This window comes from Centruroides vittatus, unplaced genomic scaffold (genome assembly GCF_030686945.1).
Source record: "Centruroides vittatus isolate TY-2023 unplaced genomic scaffold, ASM3068694v2 contig_345, whole genome shotgun sequence".
Taxonomy (NCBI): Eukaryota; Metazoa; Arthropoda; class Arachnida; order Scorpiones; family Buthidae; genus Centruroides; species Centruroides vittatus.
Window position 1 is genome coordinate 3,787,404 of NW_027122170.1, and position 20,401 is coordinate 3,807,804.

The window sequence follows — 20,401 nt, forward strand, 5'->3', positions numbered from 1 at the left end:
CACATAATCGCGCGAGCAATGACGGGATTGAGAATGCCTCACCGATAAGGTCTTCCACGTGTCCATCCTATCGAAGCGCGAGCTGCTTACGTTTCTCCTACGTGGGAAGAATCCATAATGCAGAATACACTCTGATATCATATACCACGTATGCTTAGGGCTGCCAATTTTAGCGACTATTTTCATTAATAAAATGCAATTCAAGAATAATTATAAAGTGTGATGCTGATTTAAACTACATTTTTCTCCTCCTGTAGTTTGTTTGAACTGATTGCAAAGTAAAAGTTGCCGTTAACCCACCAGACGAATTCTTCTCAGAGGCTCTAATGTTCCTAAGATGTCAGAGTCATAATTTCTTGGGCGCGTGTAGGCATCTAGTTGAGCAGCACATAACTATATATGTGTACAGAACCTAGTTGTCCTGTTAGTGTTGGTGACTCCGGTTTGGCCACAAAGGCTGAGGAAGTAACCCCGCTACCACGTATTAGAAGAACCAAGTCATTTAGTCTAGTCTGTCCAGATTAAAATCATACTGAAACATACACCTAGTCGCGATTACAAGGTAACAGAACTTGACCAATTATTAATTTTACACTAAATATACGAATGCTTATTGGTTAACTACTGGCTCTTGAACATTAGTTAAGAATATGGACACATCGAATCAAGCAACGGGAAAAAGGTCAATCTTTATCAAAATTGTTTGATACCAAATCGCTTGTTCCGGATTGAGAACTCCGGATCAACAAGTGTTCTTGTAAATTCAGTTTTGAATTTACAAGAACACTTGTTGATCCGAATTTACAAGAACACTTGTTGATCCTTCTTAATGTAAAACTACCCACGTGAAGTCAATGTCTGTCATAGACAGGAAAACGTTTCTGTAATTGTTCCATATTAAAGCAGCTTTTCTTGTATTTTCTGGGAGTAAAGATTTGGTATTTTCTAGATTTCTGCAATGGAAATCGTTTAATCCACTTTCTCTATTAATACAAAGATGTTTCTCAGTATTTCAGTGGTTCTTAACCTGGAGATGCGATACTGTAATTGTTGTTTAAAAATATAATTTATAATGAAATAATTCTTGAAAACTCATTATTTACTTCAATTTTTGATTTTAAAGCGGTAATAATCTTATATCTGAGTTTCGTGCCAGTAAACTTTAGGTCTGTCTTACTCTCTTAAATTGTATGACTAAAATACACGAGATAAAATTAGTCTTCCCCTTAAATAAAAAAGTTTAATAGATTTTTATGGACGTTGCCACAGCACATTTAAAAAAAATGAACGCCTGGAAAAGGTTAAGAACCACCACTCCATTCGAATTTCATGCAATTTTTTCAGTCCACAGGTCGAATTCCGATGGACTCACGGGAATTTCTATTGTTTAATCGATTAAAATAAGCACGGATTCCATTTAATTCTTTTTTTATTATTTTTTTAATTTATAAAAATTCTAGAAATAATTTTTAATTTGTACTGTCAAATTTTTAAGAACCACATGGAAAAAAGAATTCGAAATTTACTCAACATATTACTATTTATTTACACGCTGACCGGTCGGACAGTTCACTAATCGTCACACAATCTCGACGAGAGATACGAGAACGAAGTACGATTCGGAATCCCAAAAAAAACAAGAAAAAAGAAAATTATACATGTATCTACAACCGATAACGGGTGGGGACCGGGGGACGGGTGCGAGCGCGCGCATCCCGCCGCGAAATATTTCCCGCAATTTTTTTCGGTAGTAAAATTCCAATTATTGTTATTATTATTATTATTATCATCATAGTTATTAATTCTAATGTCAGTTTTTCCCGGTTAAAAAAAATAATAAAGAACTGGCAAATGAGGTTCTCACCCAACACGTGTGAATTCTTTGGAGTTTTTTTTTTTTTGTTTGTTTTTTGTTTATGAGCAGGCAGTTATCGAAGATCCCGCCGTACACGCGGCGGCGGGACGGGAGATTCTTCTTCTTTTTTTTAGAAAAAAAAGTCTCGTGGCACTATTGGTCGGTCACTTGTAGTCGACGTCGAAGTCGAGAACCAGTAGTTTGGTCTCCTCCGTTCCGTTACGGCTGCCGACCGCACACACCAGTTTGGTGGGAGACGCCCTTATCCTCCAGACCACCCCTCCGCTGCCGCCACTTTCCAAAGCTACCAGGTTGCGGATGAACTCGCCCGTTTTTAGATCCCAGAGTTTGACGGTGCCGTCGTCCGACGACGTTATGACGAATTTATTGTTAAACTGCAGACAAGTAACGGCACTTTGATGTTTGTGGGGACCTAATGAAAACACAGAAACAAAAGAAAATGTTAATTTTAGATACCCGCATCTTTCTTTATTTTTACGAATTTAATTTCCACCATAAAACTTTCTACACACTAAATTATTATTAGGAACTAAATGAGGGGAGTGAGAATACACCAGTATGCACGTGTACAGTATCATACCAGGGATTTAATCCAGGAAAATATAGCACTTTCCATATTAAAACTGCATCTTGTTGAGGTGTTTAATACCATGTATGAGAAGAAAGCCTTTCTGCATTCATTTTGAAGCAAGGGGGACTAAAACCTTTCGTAACGCTTCGTCTATCTATTTCGAATTTAATACCAATAGGGCTTTAACTATTTTTAAAAGGAAACTTTTGTGTTGGCGTTTGAAAATATTGTGGTGTTGGTAAATCTTCAAACTGATTACATTATATTAACAAGATACTGAGTAAATGTTCTTTAAACATCAATTTTTCTGGATTTTTACAATGATAAAAATTACATATAGTTTGTTTAACTATTGATATAAATTGTATATTTCTGCTTCTAACTGATCATGTTTTTTTCCATAAAATGACTTAAAAAATGCATGTAAAATATCAAGAGTTAGTATTAAAGAATTATTTTAACATTGGTAATCTAAAAATTGGAAACTGATGAAAACTATTTAAAATCATATTATATATTTTTTTTTAAGACACACAATGCTAATTTTATCTTTAGTTATTTGTTAATAAATTCATTAATTATAACAGTTTTTAAAAAAAAATGTTACCTGCGAGAGTTTGAAGACACTGGCCAGTTAATATGTCCCATACTTTAACCGTAGAATCAGCATTGCCCGACACAAGTATGTTGTTCCTCAATTCCATTCCGGATGTGAGAGATTGGTGTCCCATTAGTGTGTGTTTACAGGCTCCCGTTTCGACGTCCCACACTCTGATCGAAGTGTCCAGTGAACCGCTGACTACATGTATTCCGTCAAACTAGAAATGAAAATATCAAAAAAAATTCAATGGTTAATATATTAGAATTTTTCCTCATTTTTATGTATTTTATACAAAGACATTACTAAAATAAGTTCTAATGTATAAATACCAAATAACTTGTTACCAACAAAACTTTTATTATCTTCGAGTACTTTTGGTCTAATTTAGACCATCTTTGGGTTCTCTAGCTTTCAAATATATTATAGAATATATTACGTCGTGGAATGACTATTTGAAAGCGTGTTCTAGCTTATGTGAAACATAATTTAAAATGTAAAATATGATAAGCAAGTTAAAAATATAATAAAAAATACATTAATAAATTAAGTAACAAAAAATAACAAAGAGAACATTAAAATGACATCCACACTGGAAGAAAGGGAAGGGGTCAAGACAAGGGGGGGTTTGAGCTTCAGTTGACATTTGTTTTATTTCATTAAATTTTATATGGTTTATACATTTTATTAAATTTATTTCAGAATTCTTGTATAAACAATCACAAACAAAACCTTTTTTTAACCAGTAATTGAACTTTAACGTAACCGAATGTTTTCGGCCTTCACCAAGGCCTACTTCAGGTAATGAACCAAACTGACTTCCAAATTGGAACGTTAGAATGACGTGTTCAACTTTAAACTTCATAAGTATAACTTTAACAAAGTTTAAGGTTGAACATCATCATTCTAACGTTCCAATTTGGAAGTCAGTTTGGTTCATTACCTGAAGTAGGCCTTGGTGAAGGCTGAAAACATTCGGACGTTACGTTAAAGTTCAATTACTAGTGAAAAAAGGTTTTGTTTGTGATTGTTTATTTACTCACTCCAGTAGTTTTGAGAAGAAGACTGTTATAAGAATTCTTGTATGTTTTATTTTTACTAACAGTATCTATCATTCATAAAGTGATAAAGGTTTTAAGGAGGTTTGAGTTTTGTCGAACATCTGAAGAGAGGAGGGGTTATGGAAATTTAGAGAAACTGGGACAAAAGGGGAGAGTAAAAATTTCGAGAAAAATCTGGATGCAATTTATGGACAGCTCCCTAGTTCTGAAGAGGGTTATTCTCATCAATATAGTAGCCTCCATGTGTTAGGGAATGTTTCTTGGTCTCTGTTGTTAATATTACTTCCATAAGTGTCCTGTTTATGTATTTCAATCATTTCCATCATTTTGGCTAATTTAGAGTCTCTTATTAATTTTAGCTTCATTCCACATAAAACCTCATTACTGAGTTGTGTGATGTACGCTGCTAAGGTTATGTTGTAGCATTCCAATTGTAAGTCAGCAATATGTTCTTTCAGTCTCATGTCTAGCAAATGGAGTATAAAACTAATGTATTCTGTGTGTATCAAAGTTTCTATCCTCTGTTGTAATCTCATATACTCTGGGGATTGAACTTAGTGTTAAGTTGATATTTATCATTTGTCATTGATTAATTTCATTAATCAATGACAGATCAGAAGAGATTTCATTAGTAGATCAGATTATGGATACAAAGTAAACTTTGTCACTTTATAAAAGTATAAATGGTTGGGTTCTGGTATATAATTAGTAACCTAGTGTTTCTTTCATTACATTGAATATGTTTTCTTTATGAAGTGATCAATCTACTGATATGTATGATTTTTCTGTAATATCCATAATTTGTGACCAGATTCTTGGTGTGAGCCAATTCTCTCACTGTGTCATTTATGCTGTATATGTATACATCTGTCTGATAAGGGTTCTGAATGCTAAAAGTTTGTATGATACTGGATCCTATGAAGTAGATGAAATGTATAATGGGTGTGATGTTTCTAGTATATATTTGTATTTATATCCACATTTTAAAAACAATTCAATGACCAGAAAAAGCACAGTTAAAGTATATTATATTCACATAATATACTTTAATACAGAATAATATAAACATTAAAAAATTGTGAAAAATATGAGATATAAATGGAAAAATAAACTTTCTTTCATTGTTTTATTGCTTTCAGATGTTGAATTTAATTATTACTAGAGATAATTATTTTAGAAATTTATGTTTAGTAATCTTTCTTTAAGTTTTGAATTAATTTTACATCAATGTGCAAAATGTATATACTGTATGTAAATATAAAGTTTATAATAATAAGAAAAATAGTTATCTCAGCACCAGAATATATAAGAATAATTCAGGGATCATCACAATACCACTCACTCAGTTAAATGTAATTATTATTATATATCTACTTACTATAGATTAGTAAATAATATAGAAACATTTTTATAGTTGTAAATCAATACAATTCAACACTATCTACAAGGTTTAATTAATATAAAACCTTAAAATATGATAACTTTCCACCATAACTCTTTTAAGTGAAGAGAAATAATGCAAAGTATACTTATATACAATCTGAAAAACTGCATGTAAGCATACTCCGCATTATGGCTCTTCAACTTAAACATTTTGAATTGCTACTTTTCTGAAGGTGTAATTCTGCTTCTGCATTATAGTTTTCTATAGTCTGCACAGTGAAAGAGTATACAAGTCAGCCTGAGCTGGAAGTGTCTATGTCAGATAAAAGAGATGGAAGGAGACACTTGGCTACCTCCATGAGAGTTGAGACAGGAATCTGATCTCTTTCAGCTATTTTGCTTTTTCATTTCCAAAATATTTTTACACCATCTTTATAATAAATAATTTTATTGTTTTATTTTTTTACAAATTTTATTACTTACTCTTACTTCTAATGTTAATCACATGTCTCCTTTCACCCCTTTCATTTAACATAGACTCTTCCAGCTCAGGCTGACTCATGTCTACTCTTTCGCTGTGGTATGATGCTATAATCCAATTGGCTTTCAACTGTATCATCAGTTTGTTTACAAATGTGATTTGTTTTGCACCCTTTGTATTACTGTATTACATTCTGTTATTAAAAGTGAACATTACACTGTTTATACCTTCATTGTTCATTTCATTGTTTTTATTGTAATTAAAATATAAATGTGCAAAATAATACAATGGCAGATAAAAGTGAAAGGAAAAGTCATAAAGCTATTATATTGGATTCAAAAATGATAATGATTAAACTTAGGAATGAAGTTGTATGACAAACTGAGATAGGCTGAAGGTTATGTTTCCTTCACACTGATTCAAACCACACAAAGTTCTTACTGAAATTAAAAGTGCTTACTCCAGTGAACACTACTATAATTAAGAAAAGAAATGGCCTTGTTTGCTGATAAAAACAGACTCTTAAGTCTGGATAGATAATCAGACTGATTGTCATGTTCCTTAAATCAGGCTGTTATTCAAAATAAAGGCCAAATTCACTGACATGAAAGCTAAGAAAATGAGACAGTGAAAATACTGAAAGAAAGCCATGAATAGCCACTTATTTACAGCTCTTAGTAGTACATAAGAACAGTAAATAAGTGAAAAAATAGATATTTTCTAGTTACAGCATTAGCCTGGAACCTAAGATGATGTAACTCTTATAGTATGCCTGCATTATTATGTTTTAATTAAATTTCCAGAAGAATATCATACCTGAAGAGAATAAACTCTATTAGTATGCCCCTGAAGAGTATGCAGACATTCTTCTCGTTCTGGATTCCATACTTTAACCATGTAATCGTAAGCTCCGCTCACCACCAATTTGCCATTGTACTGGACACACCTAACAGCCGCCACGTGACCGACCAGCACGTGGAGACACTCACCAGTTTCGATGTCCCAGACACGCAAAGTGGCATCTCTCGATCCACTAACCACTCTAGAAATCATTTATGGTATAAAGTTATGTTTGAAATGTTAACAAAACAAACAAAACAGTGAAAAATTTTTGTATTTACTCACTTATTTCCATGAAGATGCATGCATCGCACGGTTGAAGTGTGACCGTACAACGTGTGAATGCACTGTCCAGTGTCAGCATTCCAGACTTTTAGTGTGCGATCGGTTGGAACCGCTGATGATGATGTTGCCGGCCATCTGAGATGACCACACCCCACCCGTGTGACCCATTAATGTTCTCAAACACTAAAATGAAATTTATAGAATCAACTATATCATTTTTTACACTTAGAATAATTGTATAAGAAGTCATTTGCATTTTAATTTAAAAATTTTGGCATTTTCAAAAAATACCAATTCAAAAGATTTTACCTAATAAAGATAGTTGTAAAATAATCATATCTAGAATTATTTAAAGAAAATGATCAAAGATAAAATTATGTTATAATCATTATTTAACGTTTTCAATGTAACAATCTACTTTGAAAAATTCTTTACAATATGAATTTATTAAAATATTTGGTACTATTTATAAATAATATAAATGTTTTTAAAAACAGAATCTGAAGAATAAAAAATATCATATTCAGAATGAATTAAACTCAGATTTTTTCAGTTTAATACAAGTAAACTGTGTTTCAATTAGAATAAAACTTTGTTAACTGATGTTTGTTGTAACTTTAATGAAATTTTCTAGTATATTTTATATTAAGATATCAACAATTATTGCACAAGTTTGGAGAAAATGAGTAATAAACAAAAGAGCTAGATACTATTAGCAAAAATAGAATGACCAACATTAATAGAACATCTTGACTTATGATATCTTTAAATTATAATTAATAGCTGATTTTGCTACCATTTTTGGAAACAAGTTGAAAAATACAATTAGACATTGAATTAATCAAAGATTGCAGTTGTTCTTGTGGGATATTTTCCCATGTCTCAATGAGAGCAGCCTTTAGTTCAGTGATGGTCTTATATTGCTTTCCCCTGCTATACATTTGAAAAACCAAGCCACTGCAAAGATTTTCAATTGGGTTTAAATCCACACTGGCCAGTCCAAAGTTGGACATTCTTGCTCTGAAAAAAGGACAATGTTGTTTTTGATACATTTAATTCATGCAGGATAATGCAAGCTTCCAAGTCCTGTCCAGCAATTTTCTGTCCATAAGTTTAGAGCTGCCTCCAGACACTTCAGATAAATTTGAGTTATTCTGACCTTCAATAAATACTAGATCTGTCTTTCCATTCCATTCAATCCCCATCCAATCATGAGAGTACCACCACTACCTACTTTCTTTGAGTACTGCTTTTGATCTAGTCTTTTGTCTACCCAATAATAATTAAAACCATCAAGCCTGTCAAGATTCTACCTTTTCTCATCTGAGAAAATACTTTTTACCATCTTTTCTTTCTTTCAAAGTCATTTCCAAGAAACTGTAATCAAGGTTGTTTGTGTTTCTCCTTAAGCTGGTTGCCTCTCTTATTTTGATAGAAAAAACATTGTCTGTCAATCTCAAAACATTGTGTACTGTTGATTTACTGCAACTCAGCTTCAATTCATTTTAAATTTTTGAATGGATGTGTTTCCTTGCAGTGCCTGTCAAACAATTAAATGTCGTTGTCTAGGTATTGTTGAACTCTTGCGCCCACTGTTTCATTTTCATGTTCTTTACTCATTATTTATTATTGAGATACTTTGAGATTGTTGAATGAAGTCTTCCCAAATTTTTAGCAATCCAAGTTACTTTTTTCCTTTCCTGGTGAAATACATCCATTTTTATCTCCTCTACAGTTAGGTCCTTTTCATGTCCATTTTTAATTAATAGTAAGGTACTATGCAATTTACTAAAACTTTCTTTTCACTCTTGTTGATCATATTTTTATGCAAATTTCATGGATTGCAATCATTACTTTCTTTGTAATTAATTCCAATCAGTACATATTCTATTAATGTTGGACATCTTATTTTTTATAATAATATCTAACTCTTTTGTTTATTAATCATTTTTCTCTAAACTTATGAAATAATAGTTGATATTTTGCTATCAAACATACTAGAAAATTTCATCAAAGTTACATGAAAATAATAGAGAATTTCTAGGCAATCACTGTATGTTCTATTATTGTTGAATGGTGTATGTGTATGCACCACTAACTCAAAAAAGATTGAAAACCACTGATTTAGAGTATAAACATATTCTTGAACTATAATCAAAAGTGTTTCACTAATATTCCATATATAATTTGAGAAAATTGTTCTGTTGTTTGAATAGCTGATTTTTCTCATATAATCTATGAAATTTGTGACCATCTTGAAACTGTGCTTTTAAAACAGTTAAACATATTAAACTTAAAACAGTCCAAACTGCAAATAATTATTATTATTTCTGTTATTATGCTGTTATTTCATTGCTTAATACTGGTTATTTGGTATCATATTGTATATAAAGTTTAAAGTTTTGCTTTGCTGTACACATGATAATTTGCAAATTTAATTAAGTTATAATTTGCTACTTGGAACAATCTCAGAATCTATATATAGATAGATTACTTTTGAAATAAACCTTTATACACAATGATATTTATTAAATCATAATATCTAATATCTATTTATGTTAGAATTTTGAAATTTTTAAAACTGATTCAGAAAAATCATTGACTTAAACTAAAATATTTAATTTCCACAACAACACCTTATCTCACTGAGAATTATTTATTAGCTTTAACAAACGTTTTCAACCTGTTCTCTAAGGCCAGTGTTTTTCTACTTGTGGCACACTCATGACTCAACACAGCACACCAAAATGTTATTCCCTCAAAAACGTATGATGTGATACTAGTAATAGAATTACGTAATGCCACTAACCTATTATTATTATTATCATCATTATTCTTATTATTATTATTAAACAGACATCAACACCTGTGAGCAAATTTATTTTACATTTAATTTCTTAGAATATGTAAAAATGCATGGCTTGTAATAAAGAATAAACAAACATCATCTTATTTCATCAGTGCTGCGACAGAGAATGAAATACAAGCATAAGAAACACAGCAACTGTGATAAAAATATATAAATAAAACTTGAGAATTAATAGATGTAAAAGTTCATGTCACACCTTTCACATTGTAACTGCACACCACTGTGCTGCGGAACACTGCTCTAGGCCATTGTCAGGTTTTTAAAAAAAATCTATGAAACATTGATAACTGTTCTTTTCACATATAACAGTTAAGAACACATTCAGGTTTCAAATTGCTTATTATTCTAAAGATTTTTATATTTTAAATGTGTTCTTAACTGTTATATGTGAAAAGAACAGTTATCAATGTTCCATAGATTTTTTTTTAAAAACCTGATGATGACCTAGAGAACAGGTTGAAAACAGTAATATAAAAATTAATATATAATTCTGAGAGAGATAAGGTGTTGTTGTGGAAATTAAAAAGCATCTACCTGGGTATTAATTAATTAAGTATTTAAAATACTTAATTTATTATATTTATGACATGCAAATATAACTAATAAACTTGTTATTGGAATAGATTAGTTTTATATTAAAACATTTTAAAGAACTTTCATACCTTTCCGGTTGTGGCCGACCACACTTTGAGTGTGTTGTCGTCAGAACCACTAACTATTCTATTCCCCGAGAATTGTAGGCAAGTGATGACATGATCGTCGTGCCCTTTTAATACCTGCAAAATAATGTATTTTTTTTTTTACATATTTAGGATTAATATTCAATTAAAAAATAATAAAGAAAAAATTAAATAAATTCAAATATAAAAATTTCAAACTAAACAGGCTCCACTCTAGAAATTGAACTTCTCAAAGCTGTAAGGTCAAGGCATTGTATGCCTTGATCTTACAGCATAAACAACCAGAAAGTTTTGTTATTGAAATTTCTTTACAATCGAGGTTTTGAATAATGAATTCAAAAATGAAAGAAGCCATCAATAAGAAGAGAAAATAGAAACAACAAGAATTTAAAAGTTAGTAGCTAGAAAAAATATAAGGCCCCATAAAGATCTCAAGAAAAAAAAATATCAAGATTTATAAGAACTATTCAGAAAAAGATCAATAATATAATTGACAATCAGGAATGGGAAAGATAAGGAATAGAGCCAGGCTGTTCCAGAAATGTATGTAATTCCAATATATAACAAAAACAAAAAATATAAGAAATCTTTGAGAAAAAAATTGGAGAAATGTTGATAAGGTGTACAAACAGTAAAAATTATGATTTTGGCTGAACACGTAATTCACAAAGAGACTGAACTAAAGAGATAGTAAATATCCATGAACTGTGACAAATTATTGAATAAACTTGGTCAAAGAAATCAGTATTACTAATAAAGGTCATAAGGAAAAAATAAAACAGATATGAAGAATACTGTGTGTGAGTAATTACTGAATATAAAGCCAAATAATTAGATTATTCTTTGAAGAAAATAGAGACTACTGTAGTAACTAGTCTAGGAAATACATTTCAAATAAATAACTTCATAATAATCATAATCAAACTGATATTCAGAAAGATCCATGAAAACTTTTAAGTTTGATTTTTTTTAATGCTTATTTCAGTTGGTGTTTTATATATCTGTTGTTAGTTTTTATTGTCTCATGAAAGTTTTTGAGATTATCTTCAATTTATAACACACTTTTTACCACCCTGCCAAAATTACTGTATTTTTAATTTTAGATTATGATGACAAGGTATTTCAAAATGTTCAATTATTCTTTGGACTTTTGAACTAAAATTTGTATAATTTGAATATTTTGAAATGTCAAATTCTGAAAATTTAATGTATTAAATTTTATTTTAAACTAATATAATTATTATTATACAAGAAAACACTTTATTTTTTATATTTTGATGATTTCTATTCTAAATTAAAGACAAAAATATTTGTAATATGTAAAATTTGATCTGTTGTACAAATATTTACATACTAAAATATACTTTAATAATCGAAAGAATAATGCAACAAGCCAGACAAACATTAAAAAATCATCAAATAATAGACAAAAATCTCTAGACCAGAATTAGGAAGATTATAAATTCAATTATGATTAACCCTCATTCTAGCTTATGAAATTTTCAATATTTATTCAGTATTCACACTACTTTTTAAAAGAATTTTAACTATTCAATTCTTTTAATTACAAAATATTAATCAAAGCATAAGGATACGTTTAAACAATGTTTAATCAGAGATTTCTTTTCAGTAGTTTTCCAAAGCATTTTCAAGAAAAAGATTTAAACTTTTCTCACGAAAATGCTTTGAAAAACTTTTATAAAATAAGAAAATATGCCAAACAGTTTCACAAATAACAAATTATTACTAGAGAAACACGTCTCCAAAGTGTATCTTGGAAATAAAAACTTGTGATCAAAACTGTATAAATGTTATTTAACTATTTTTAATTTTGTCAGAAATTACTGTCGGGATTTGTATTTTAACTTCACCGAGATTATTAATTCTCATCAAACAAATAAATTTTGAATATTAAAAAATATATCATTACCTTTGGTGGTCGAATCGGACGGCATCTCCAATTCATTTCAATATTGTGATGTCTCATGTATGCTGCCTTCCAAGGACAGGGAGTAATGTTTCCAATACATCCTGTCGTTCCACTGTTACTGCTGCTTCTCGCCCTACGTCTTCCTAATACTTCTCTCACGTCGTCGATACCTGCTTCTCGACATTTCTCTCTCCATAGCAAATTATCTTCTGCAAGTACTCTCCAGTAACGACAAGTTTGAGCTGCGCGAAGTAAATCACGTGGTTCGAGAAAAGATAATACATATAAGGCCAACTGAAATAAAAATAAAATTTATTTTAAATTTACAAAAAATGTATGAGACAAATATTAAATATATTTTTAATAATGATGACTATATGAAAAAAAATTTCTGTGCTGTCTACTCCATGTTCTTCATTGTATATACAGTAATGCAACTGAAATATCTCAACATTTCCTCAGGTTCTCTCCAGAATAGAATATACTGCTAAAAATCTCTCTGGCAGTAGAACTTTTTTCCAAGTATTGTATTTTAAGTAATTCTAGGACAAGTATTTCTTATAAATAATAATAATACCGAAGACAAAACACAAGAAAGAACTTTCTGTAAAATCTATTTTACATCCTTCACTACCCCAGAGAAAAAAATCTATAATGAAGAGCTGACACAGTGATGTTTTTATTGTGTTTCTGTGATTACATGGAGTACATACCATCATAATTTTTCTTTTTCCATGTATTTATATGTATATCTAGTCAGCAATGCTAATTGTTGTCTATGAGCATCAGTTTTTACATTATGGCTAATGGAAATTTCTTTTCATATCCAGAAATTAAGTGCAAACAGAAAGCACGATATAAAAATAGGCAACATTTCACTGTACTCTGTATCTTGAATTTAATTTTCATTCAAACCAGTTTCATATCATACCACATTAAAAAAATGATTATTTACAATTGTTGTTTAAAGTATTTTTCCTTCATATATTGTTAAATAGAGACAAAAGTACAAAGAATCTAACATTATTCCAGCTTCAGAAGACAATTATTTCAAAAGTAGAAACAATTTTTACTTCAAAAATTTTAATGTATAATGTGTAATGCTTGTTCTTCAGTTTTATAATTTCAACTTTTTATCATTTTAAATAATTATGTAAGTTAGTAATTATTCTATTTCCAAATATCAATTATTGATTATCAGAGTATTTAATATTATATTCAGTACCACTAACTTAGTATACAGATACAAATATATATGTTATATATTTATATAAAAGCTAACAAAATCATAAAATGTTAATACTTCCCTTTATGCTGGAGGAAGGGGCTTTCTTGTTGAATGTCTTTTTCTTTCTCTAGTATTATGCAAGAAACTTTTTAATCAAAATAGTTGGAAAATTTAAACCATGAGAGGATTTTTTATTGCTTTTATATAATAGAAATGAGGAAACAGGTAGTTTATAAAGAATAGTAAGTCCAATAGTGCATATTGTCTTCCCTTCCACTTTTTATATTTAAAAAAATATTATCTTGAATTTATGATTTTTTATTTTAAACAGAAAATTCAATCATTGAAGAAATTTCACAGAAATTTCATCAATTGTAAGAAATAATTTCCTATTAGTAATTTGACAATAGTGAAAGCATAAGTATTATTTACAAAAGCGTGCTTTTTATGTATTACTCGTGATCAAGATTTAGATAAATATCATTTTATTAAAAAAATTGAAGTCCTTTCAAGTGACTAAATATGTTTTTATGTAATCCAAAATTAATAAATAATTGTTTCTTGTAAAACTGTTTTGTTTCTTTCATTTTGATTTTGTAAGAAAAAATAAAATAATTAACTTTCAGTAAGTCAAATATTTTTTTCTCCCAACATAATGCCCAGACTCGATGTGTTTTGTATGTTTACAAGTCAAAACAATTTTGATGACTTGTTTCATTGACTTGAAAGTAAAGTTCCACTGTATTTACTTCATGACTAATTTTGTATGCTTTCTTTTATGTTTACAAGCTAAATGGATTGCATAAAAACAAATTTATAACTAAACACACACATATAATTAAATGATTATATGAACTGAATTTAATTTTACATGTATCTTCAGTTTATACCAATATATCACAATATAATTAAAATTCACAAAAACACTCCAAAATAAAAAATGGTGTCTTCATAATTTGTCTTTTTCTTACACTTCAGATATGTAACAAAGTCACATAGCACAGTCAACATTTATTTTGAGGCTCTTCTTCATTGCAATACATAAACCTTGTAAAAAATTTAACAATGTTTTGTATCTAAAATCATAAGTTTCTTCTTAAAAATAAATTGGCCAATCAATTAATCTTTTATGTAATGCTCTCTTTTTAAATTTTCAAAATCACTTTAAAAATGTAACAATTTCATCAAAACATTTCTGTATAAATACATTACAATATTTACACCCGAGCCTTATTTGTCATTTTTCTGAGTTGTGCACACTGAGGAAATAATTTTTCCTTCATAATAATATGAGGTTGCATACAATATTATCCCTCTAATTTTTAAAGAGTGATTTTGTACTAAACTTAGTATCAATATAATATCAAGTCACTATATTGTTATAAGCAATGTATATTCTAAATTTATCCTTTTATGGCATGTTTCCACCTGTGACTTAAGCAACAATAAGAGTCATCATTATGCTGTATCAAAATATTAAGCTAACTATAATATGATAGTAACTATGAAATACTTTGCTGACAGCAGTACATTGATGCAGTCAATATATTGTTGTCAGCATTTGGAGTCGATCAGTTAGACTAATCGACTTCAAAATGTCAATTTAAAATGTTAAAGTGATTAAATAAAACATTTTATCACCTCTTAAAAAAATAAGTTGTGATTATTCAAGAATATGGTTTCATTATAATATTTTTTAAATACTGAATTATATTTGTCACATTATTTACCAGCAACTTTCAAAATTTTATTATTATAAATATTCTTATTGAAATATAAATTTTTAACTGAATTTATTTAAAATACAATTTAATCTATATTTTTTAAACATGTAATTACCTCTTTTGGAAGTAATGAAATAAAATCACGTTGAAATTGTGGTTCTATGACATTCATCATATGTCGAACCTGAGTTGGTTCACAAACTTCAATTAACTGATTTAATGCTAGAAGTCTTTCTGTATTTGTCCAGGACTAAACATTTTTAAATAAAATTATTGTTACTTAAAACTGCCAAAATTAATTATATTGTTGTTTTAAAAATGGAAAATTTACCTGAAAAGTTGTTAACCAAATATCTAATTCGGGTGGTGGAATCATTTTTGTTCCTAAGCGTTTTTTAACGGTTCCAGTGTGTAGAGTTTCAATATTTTTATGATTATGTCCACCTTCGACTTCCCCTTCGGGTTCAACAATACCACTGTCTTGTGACACGTCGCCAAAATTTGTGCAGCCATTTAATCTGTTAGAAAAAAAAATATTTATATCATTGAAAATTATTTTCATTAATTATAAATTAAAAACCATGAATAAACTCTCCAACCCTTCTCTGATAAAATCCAAAATTCTATTTTATTGAACCACATTAAAATGGTTAATTTTTTTTTTAACATATAAAAGTTTAAGAGTACTGTCTATCAGCGTTAATAAGGTTTTGATGTAAAACAAACGAACAATATTTCACAAGCATTTTCAACGTGTATAGAATGTCTTCTTCAGGTGAAACAAAAACAAATTTTATAACATTGATATAAATTTTAGCATTAATGTTAAAATTTATATCAAGTGCTCTTAAATGTTTATATGATAAGAATCTGGCATGAAAAATTAATTACACTCAAACTTGTTTTTGTGCGATCTATTTTTGTGCGATTTGTTTTGTGTGATTTTTTGTGTGTGGTATATGAATTTCAATCAAATTGGTATACTGCACAAAAATAATTGCACAAAATACATTGCACGTATAAAAATTTGCACAAAAAAAGACTGCATAAATACAGGTTTGAGTGTATTTCTTTCATATATTTTTAACTCGTATACTCCAACAGAACAGAATTTTGGGTTTTAATTTTTATAATAAAATTTAAACGCAAAAACATTCAAGAAAAGAAAAAAGTTAATATGCAGTTTACATACCCTGTAATTTCAGCTGTTGTACAAGGTTTTTTACCAGGAGAATGTCCTCTACTGTCAATATTTCCTTCTGATTTTCTTTTCATCTGTAATTTAAAAATATTGATATATCTCAATTCTACAATTACAAAATCTCATAATTATGAAATCCAAATTGTTTTAATTGATCTTTTATAAGATTGGGTACATTCCACAATGCATCAAACAGTGAACTGTGATGTACTGTGTTCTGATATTCATCAATGAGTTTATAGGTGCAGTGACTGATCTGCATTGCACTCATCAGGTTGTAGATATGGTGAGCTCTGATGAAGCAATATGGTCTCCTCTATGGTTATATTATTAACACCATTTTTACTGCTCATCTGTATTAATCCAAAAATATTTTGACAAAATAGGTATGCAAATGCCAATATAGCACCATTTGGTTCTGCCATCTTGTTAGGTAGCCAACATTCCAAAAGCTTATTAAACCATTCACCTGTGCATCAGTTTTGGCTGAGACTGATGCACACTTGAATGTACCCATTATCATTGGTTAAAATATATACAGGGTGTTTATAAATGAATGATGCAGTTTAAAAAATTAATAATAAATCTATTTATTCTCTTATATGGGCAAACCTTACAGCATAAGCTGAGGCAAATGTCCAAGTTTTTTATGCATTAATCACAATCCTTCAATATGTGCACCCATGATCACACGACACACATCTACACGGTAATCAAATTCTTCTCATATGCGGTGTAGCATATCCTCCGTGATGGTCTGCAGTGCATGCTTTATCCGATCACACAGTTCTTCAAAGGACACGGGCATTGACGGTACATAAACTCAGTCTTTAACAAACCCCCACAAAAAGAAATCGCAGGGTGTTAAATCTGGCAAATGAGGTGGCCAGGGGAGCAGATTGTTGTCTGCTGTTGCACCATGTCCAATCTAGTGTTGGTGAAGAACACAATTAAGCTCGCGTACATTCCTGTAAAAATGGGGCGAAGCACTGTCCAAAATGTAGTCATCATAATTGGTGTTCAGCTTGGGTAACAACCAGGTTTCCAACATGTCTAGAAATGAGTCACCCGTCACCATCTGTTGTACAAAGGAAAATGGGCCGTGCACTTTCTCGCGTGATACCGCACAGAAAATGTTCACTTTCGAAGAGTCATGCTGATGCTCTATCAGCGTATGTGGTTTCTTGCTTCCCCAGATATGAACATTGCATGTGTTCACCTTGCCACTTACATGGAAAGTGGCTTCATTGCAGAAGATGAGTCTTTCTACAAACCCATCGTCCTCCATTTTTAACTGCAGTTTTTCACAAAAGTCATGCCTTTTCACTTTGTCTGCTGGTGTAAGGACCTGCACTAATCCCACTTTGTACGGTTTAAAACAGGCCTGGCCAACCCGTGGCCCCGGGCTGCATGCGGCCCATCACGTTAAATTGTGTGGCCCGCTAAGCGATATTATATATTAAATAAAACTATATTTCCTTACTGAAGAGACAATATAAAATAAAATAATCAACCATTCAAACTTCAGCAAAAATTCTTTAATCCTAAGAACGTTTTCAAACGCATTAAGTGTCCATCTTATATTATATTATATTATATATTTATTAAAACTTTTGTTTGTCGTTATGTGTATACCAAAACAATTAAATAAATGAAAATTTGCCTGTGTCATTGTTATAATGCGCAAGTGCGAGTACAAACTCTTGGTATAACAATAAAATCTTGCTCATTTTGTATTTGTTTTACTATTTTAAAAGCATGTTTGCCTAAATTGTGGCCCACTGTAATGTTATGCGTGATCAAAGTGGCCCGCAAAACAATTTGGGTTGGCCAGGCCCGGTTTAAAACATAACCTCTTACGCAACACCTTCCACACCGTATTCTTTGGCATGGAAAATTCTCTGCTTGCTTTACTAAGTGACTTCGAGGACTTTGCTGAAACGCCTCGCGCACTCTTTTGATGTTTGCATCACACACACAAGATCGACCAGGACGCTTCTCCTTACAAAGGCATCCAGTTTCCACAAACTGTTGGTGCCACCTACCTATGTTATTCTTGTGTAGTGGGTCTTTCTTAAACCGTGCACGAAACTCATGCTGCACTGTAACCACAGATCTGGACACCTCAAAACAGAGCACACAGAAGGCCTTTTCCTGTTGCGACACCAATTTGGAAAGTGATGCTACGCCTGCACAGTAAGCATGACAATGAAGAGCAGATAGCACATAAAAAACTTGGACAGTTGCTGCTGCTTATGCTGTAAGGTTTTCCCATATAATGTAATAAACAGATTTATTATTAATTTTTAAAACCGCACCTTTCATTTATAAATACCCTGTATATTAATGCACTGTGACATAACTAACACTTAAACGGATTACAGTTATTATTTGATTATCTTTAGTATTTTTAAATATACCTTGTCATCAATATCTAATGAAGATAAATTGCATACTAAAGTGTCACTTTATTAAATACATTCCCATAGTTGTAATAAATTCTCTTTTGACCTCTAGGACAGCCTGAATTCATCTATGTATAGATTTGATATTGACAGTGTTCCACAGGAATCATAGTCTATGTTGACACAATGGCATCATATAGTTGTATACTAAACAGTGACACATATTTTTATAAACTGCTTGTTTCCATATCATCCTATGGATGCACAGTTGAGTTGAAGCTTAAATTCTGAGGAAAACTGTCATGTACTGCAAAACTATTTTATGACACAACATATGTCCTGCTGGAAATACACTTTGCACTGAGGAACATACTGCAACCATGGAAAAAAACAGTTAATTAGTAACAACAGTTACAATACTGTGACATTCAAATGTTTTTCTAAGGTCTTATTTTATTTTTAGCTGATAAGAGTGCTCAGTATATAATGCTTCTCTCAGACAGGCTATAGGAAAAGCAATCTACATCTGTAGTCCATCCAACATAAATGCAACAAATTGTTTGATCAAAGATGTCATACCACCATTGTATTGGACTATAATTTGTGCAATGGTAATCATCTTGTTTCCTTGCATAATTCATACCATCCTTCTATTACCTCTCATCAACAAACTATTCTTGCCCACAGAACTGCTATCAACTACAGTTGCACATTTATAAATATGGCATTCCAAGGCCCACAATATGCAGCTATCCCCAAACTAATAGTTCCACTTTTGCATGAAATGATTCTATTTTATAATTTTAATTCTACAATAATTGTATGTTTATAGATTTTTAAATATTGAAACAGCAAAAAGCACTGTTATTGAAAACTTATCATTAGTGCTACCATTCTGTTCATGAAAATACAGTATACTCATATATTAATACTACTCAACTGATATGTCTTATTTTGTCCCTACTTAAGCTTTTAATTTGTGCTAATTCCTTTAAAAATTATTTCTACATAAAATTTTTTATTCATTATTTACTGTTATAATTATTAATTCACTTAAATCACTTGCTTTAACCTATTCCCTTCTTACAAATGATAAGTGATTTACATGTTCATTTGTTATGTAATAGGTCTACCCACAGCCACCTAATATCCTCTAAGGCAGGAATGGGCAACCTTTTTCTATGTAAGGGCCACATTTTAAAACTTTTGAACTGACACGGGCTGCATACAAGAGAAAAAAGGAAAAAAAATGCCGATAAATCACAATTA

General features: G+C 30.5%; 1 protein-coding gene across 1 annotated transcript in view; it reads right to left on the minus strand.

Moving 5' to 3' along the window:
- Window positions 1-1,521: 1,521 nt before the first annotated feature.
- LOC136974251 (F-box/WD repeat-containing protein 7-like) overlaps window positions 1,522-20,401 on the minus strand; it is a 77,272-nt gene continuing 58,392 nt past the window's right edge. The window contains 10 exon segments of the mRNA XM_067269088.1: window positions 1,522-2,288; window positions 3,055-3,265; window positions 6,787-7,012; window positions 7,096-7,199; window positions 7,201-7,278; window positions 10,627-10,740; window positions 12,575-12,868; window positions 15,642-15,776; window positions 15,858-16,044; window positions 16,719-16,801. Coding sequence (XP_067125189.1) covers window positions 2,020-2,288; window positions 3,055-3,265; window positions 6,787-7,012; window positions 7,096-7,199; window positions 7,201-7,278; window positions 10,627-10,740; window positions 12,575-12,868; window positions 15,642-15,776; window positions 15,858-16,044; window positions 16,719-16,801 — 1,701 coding nt within the window. The 3' untranslated portion in view covers window positions 1,522-2,019.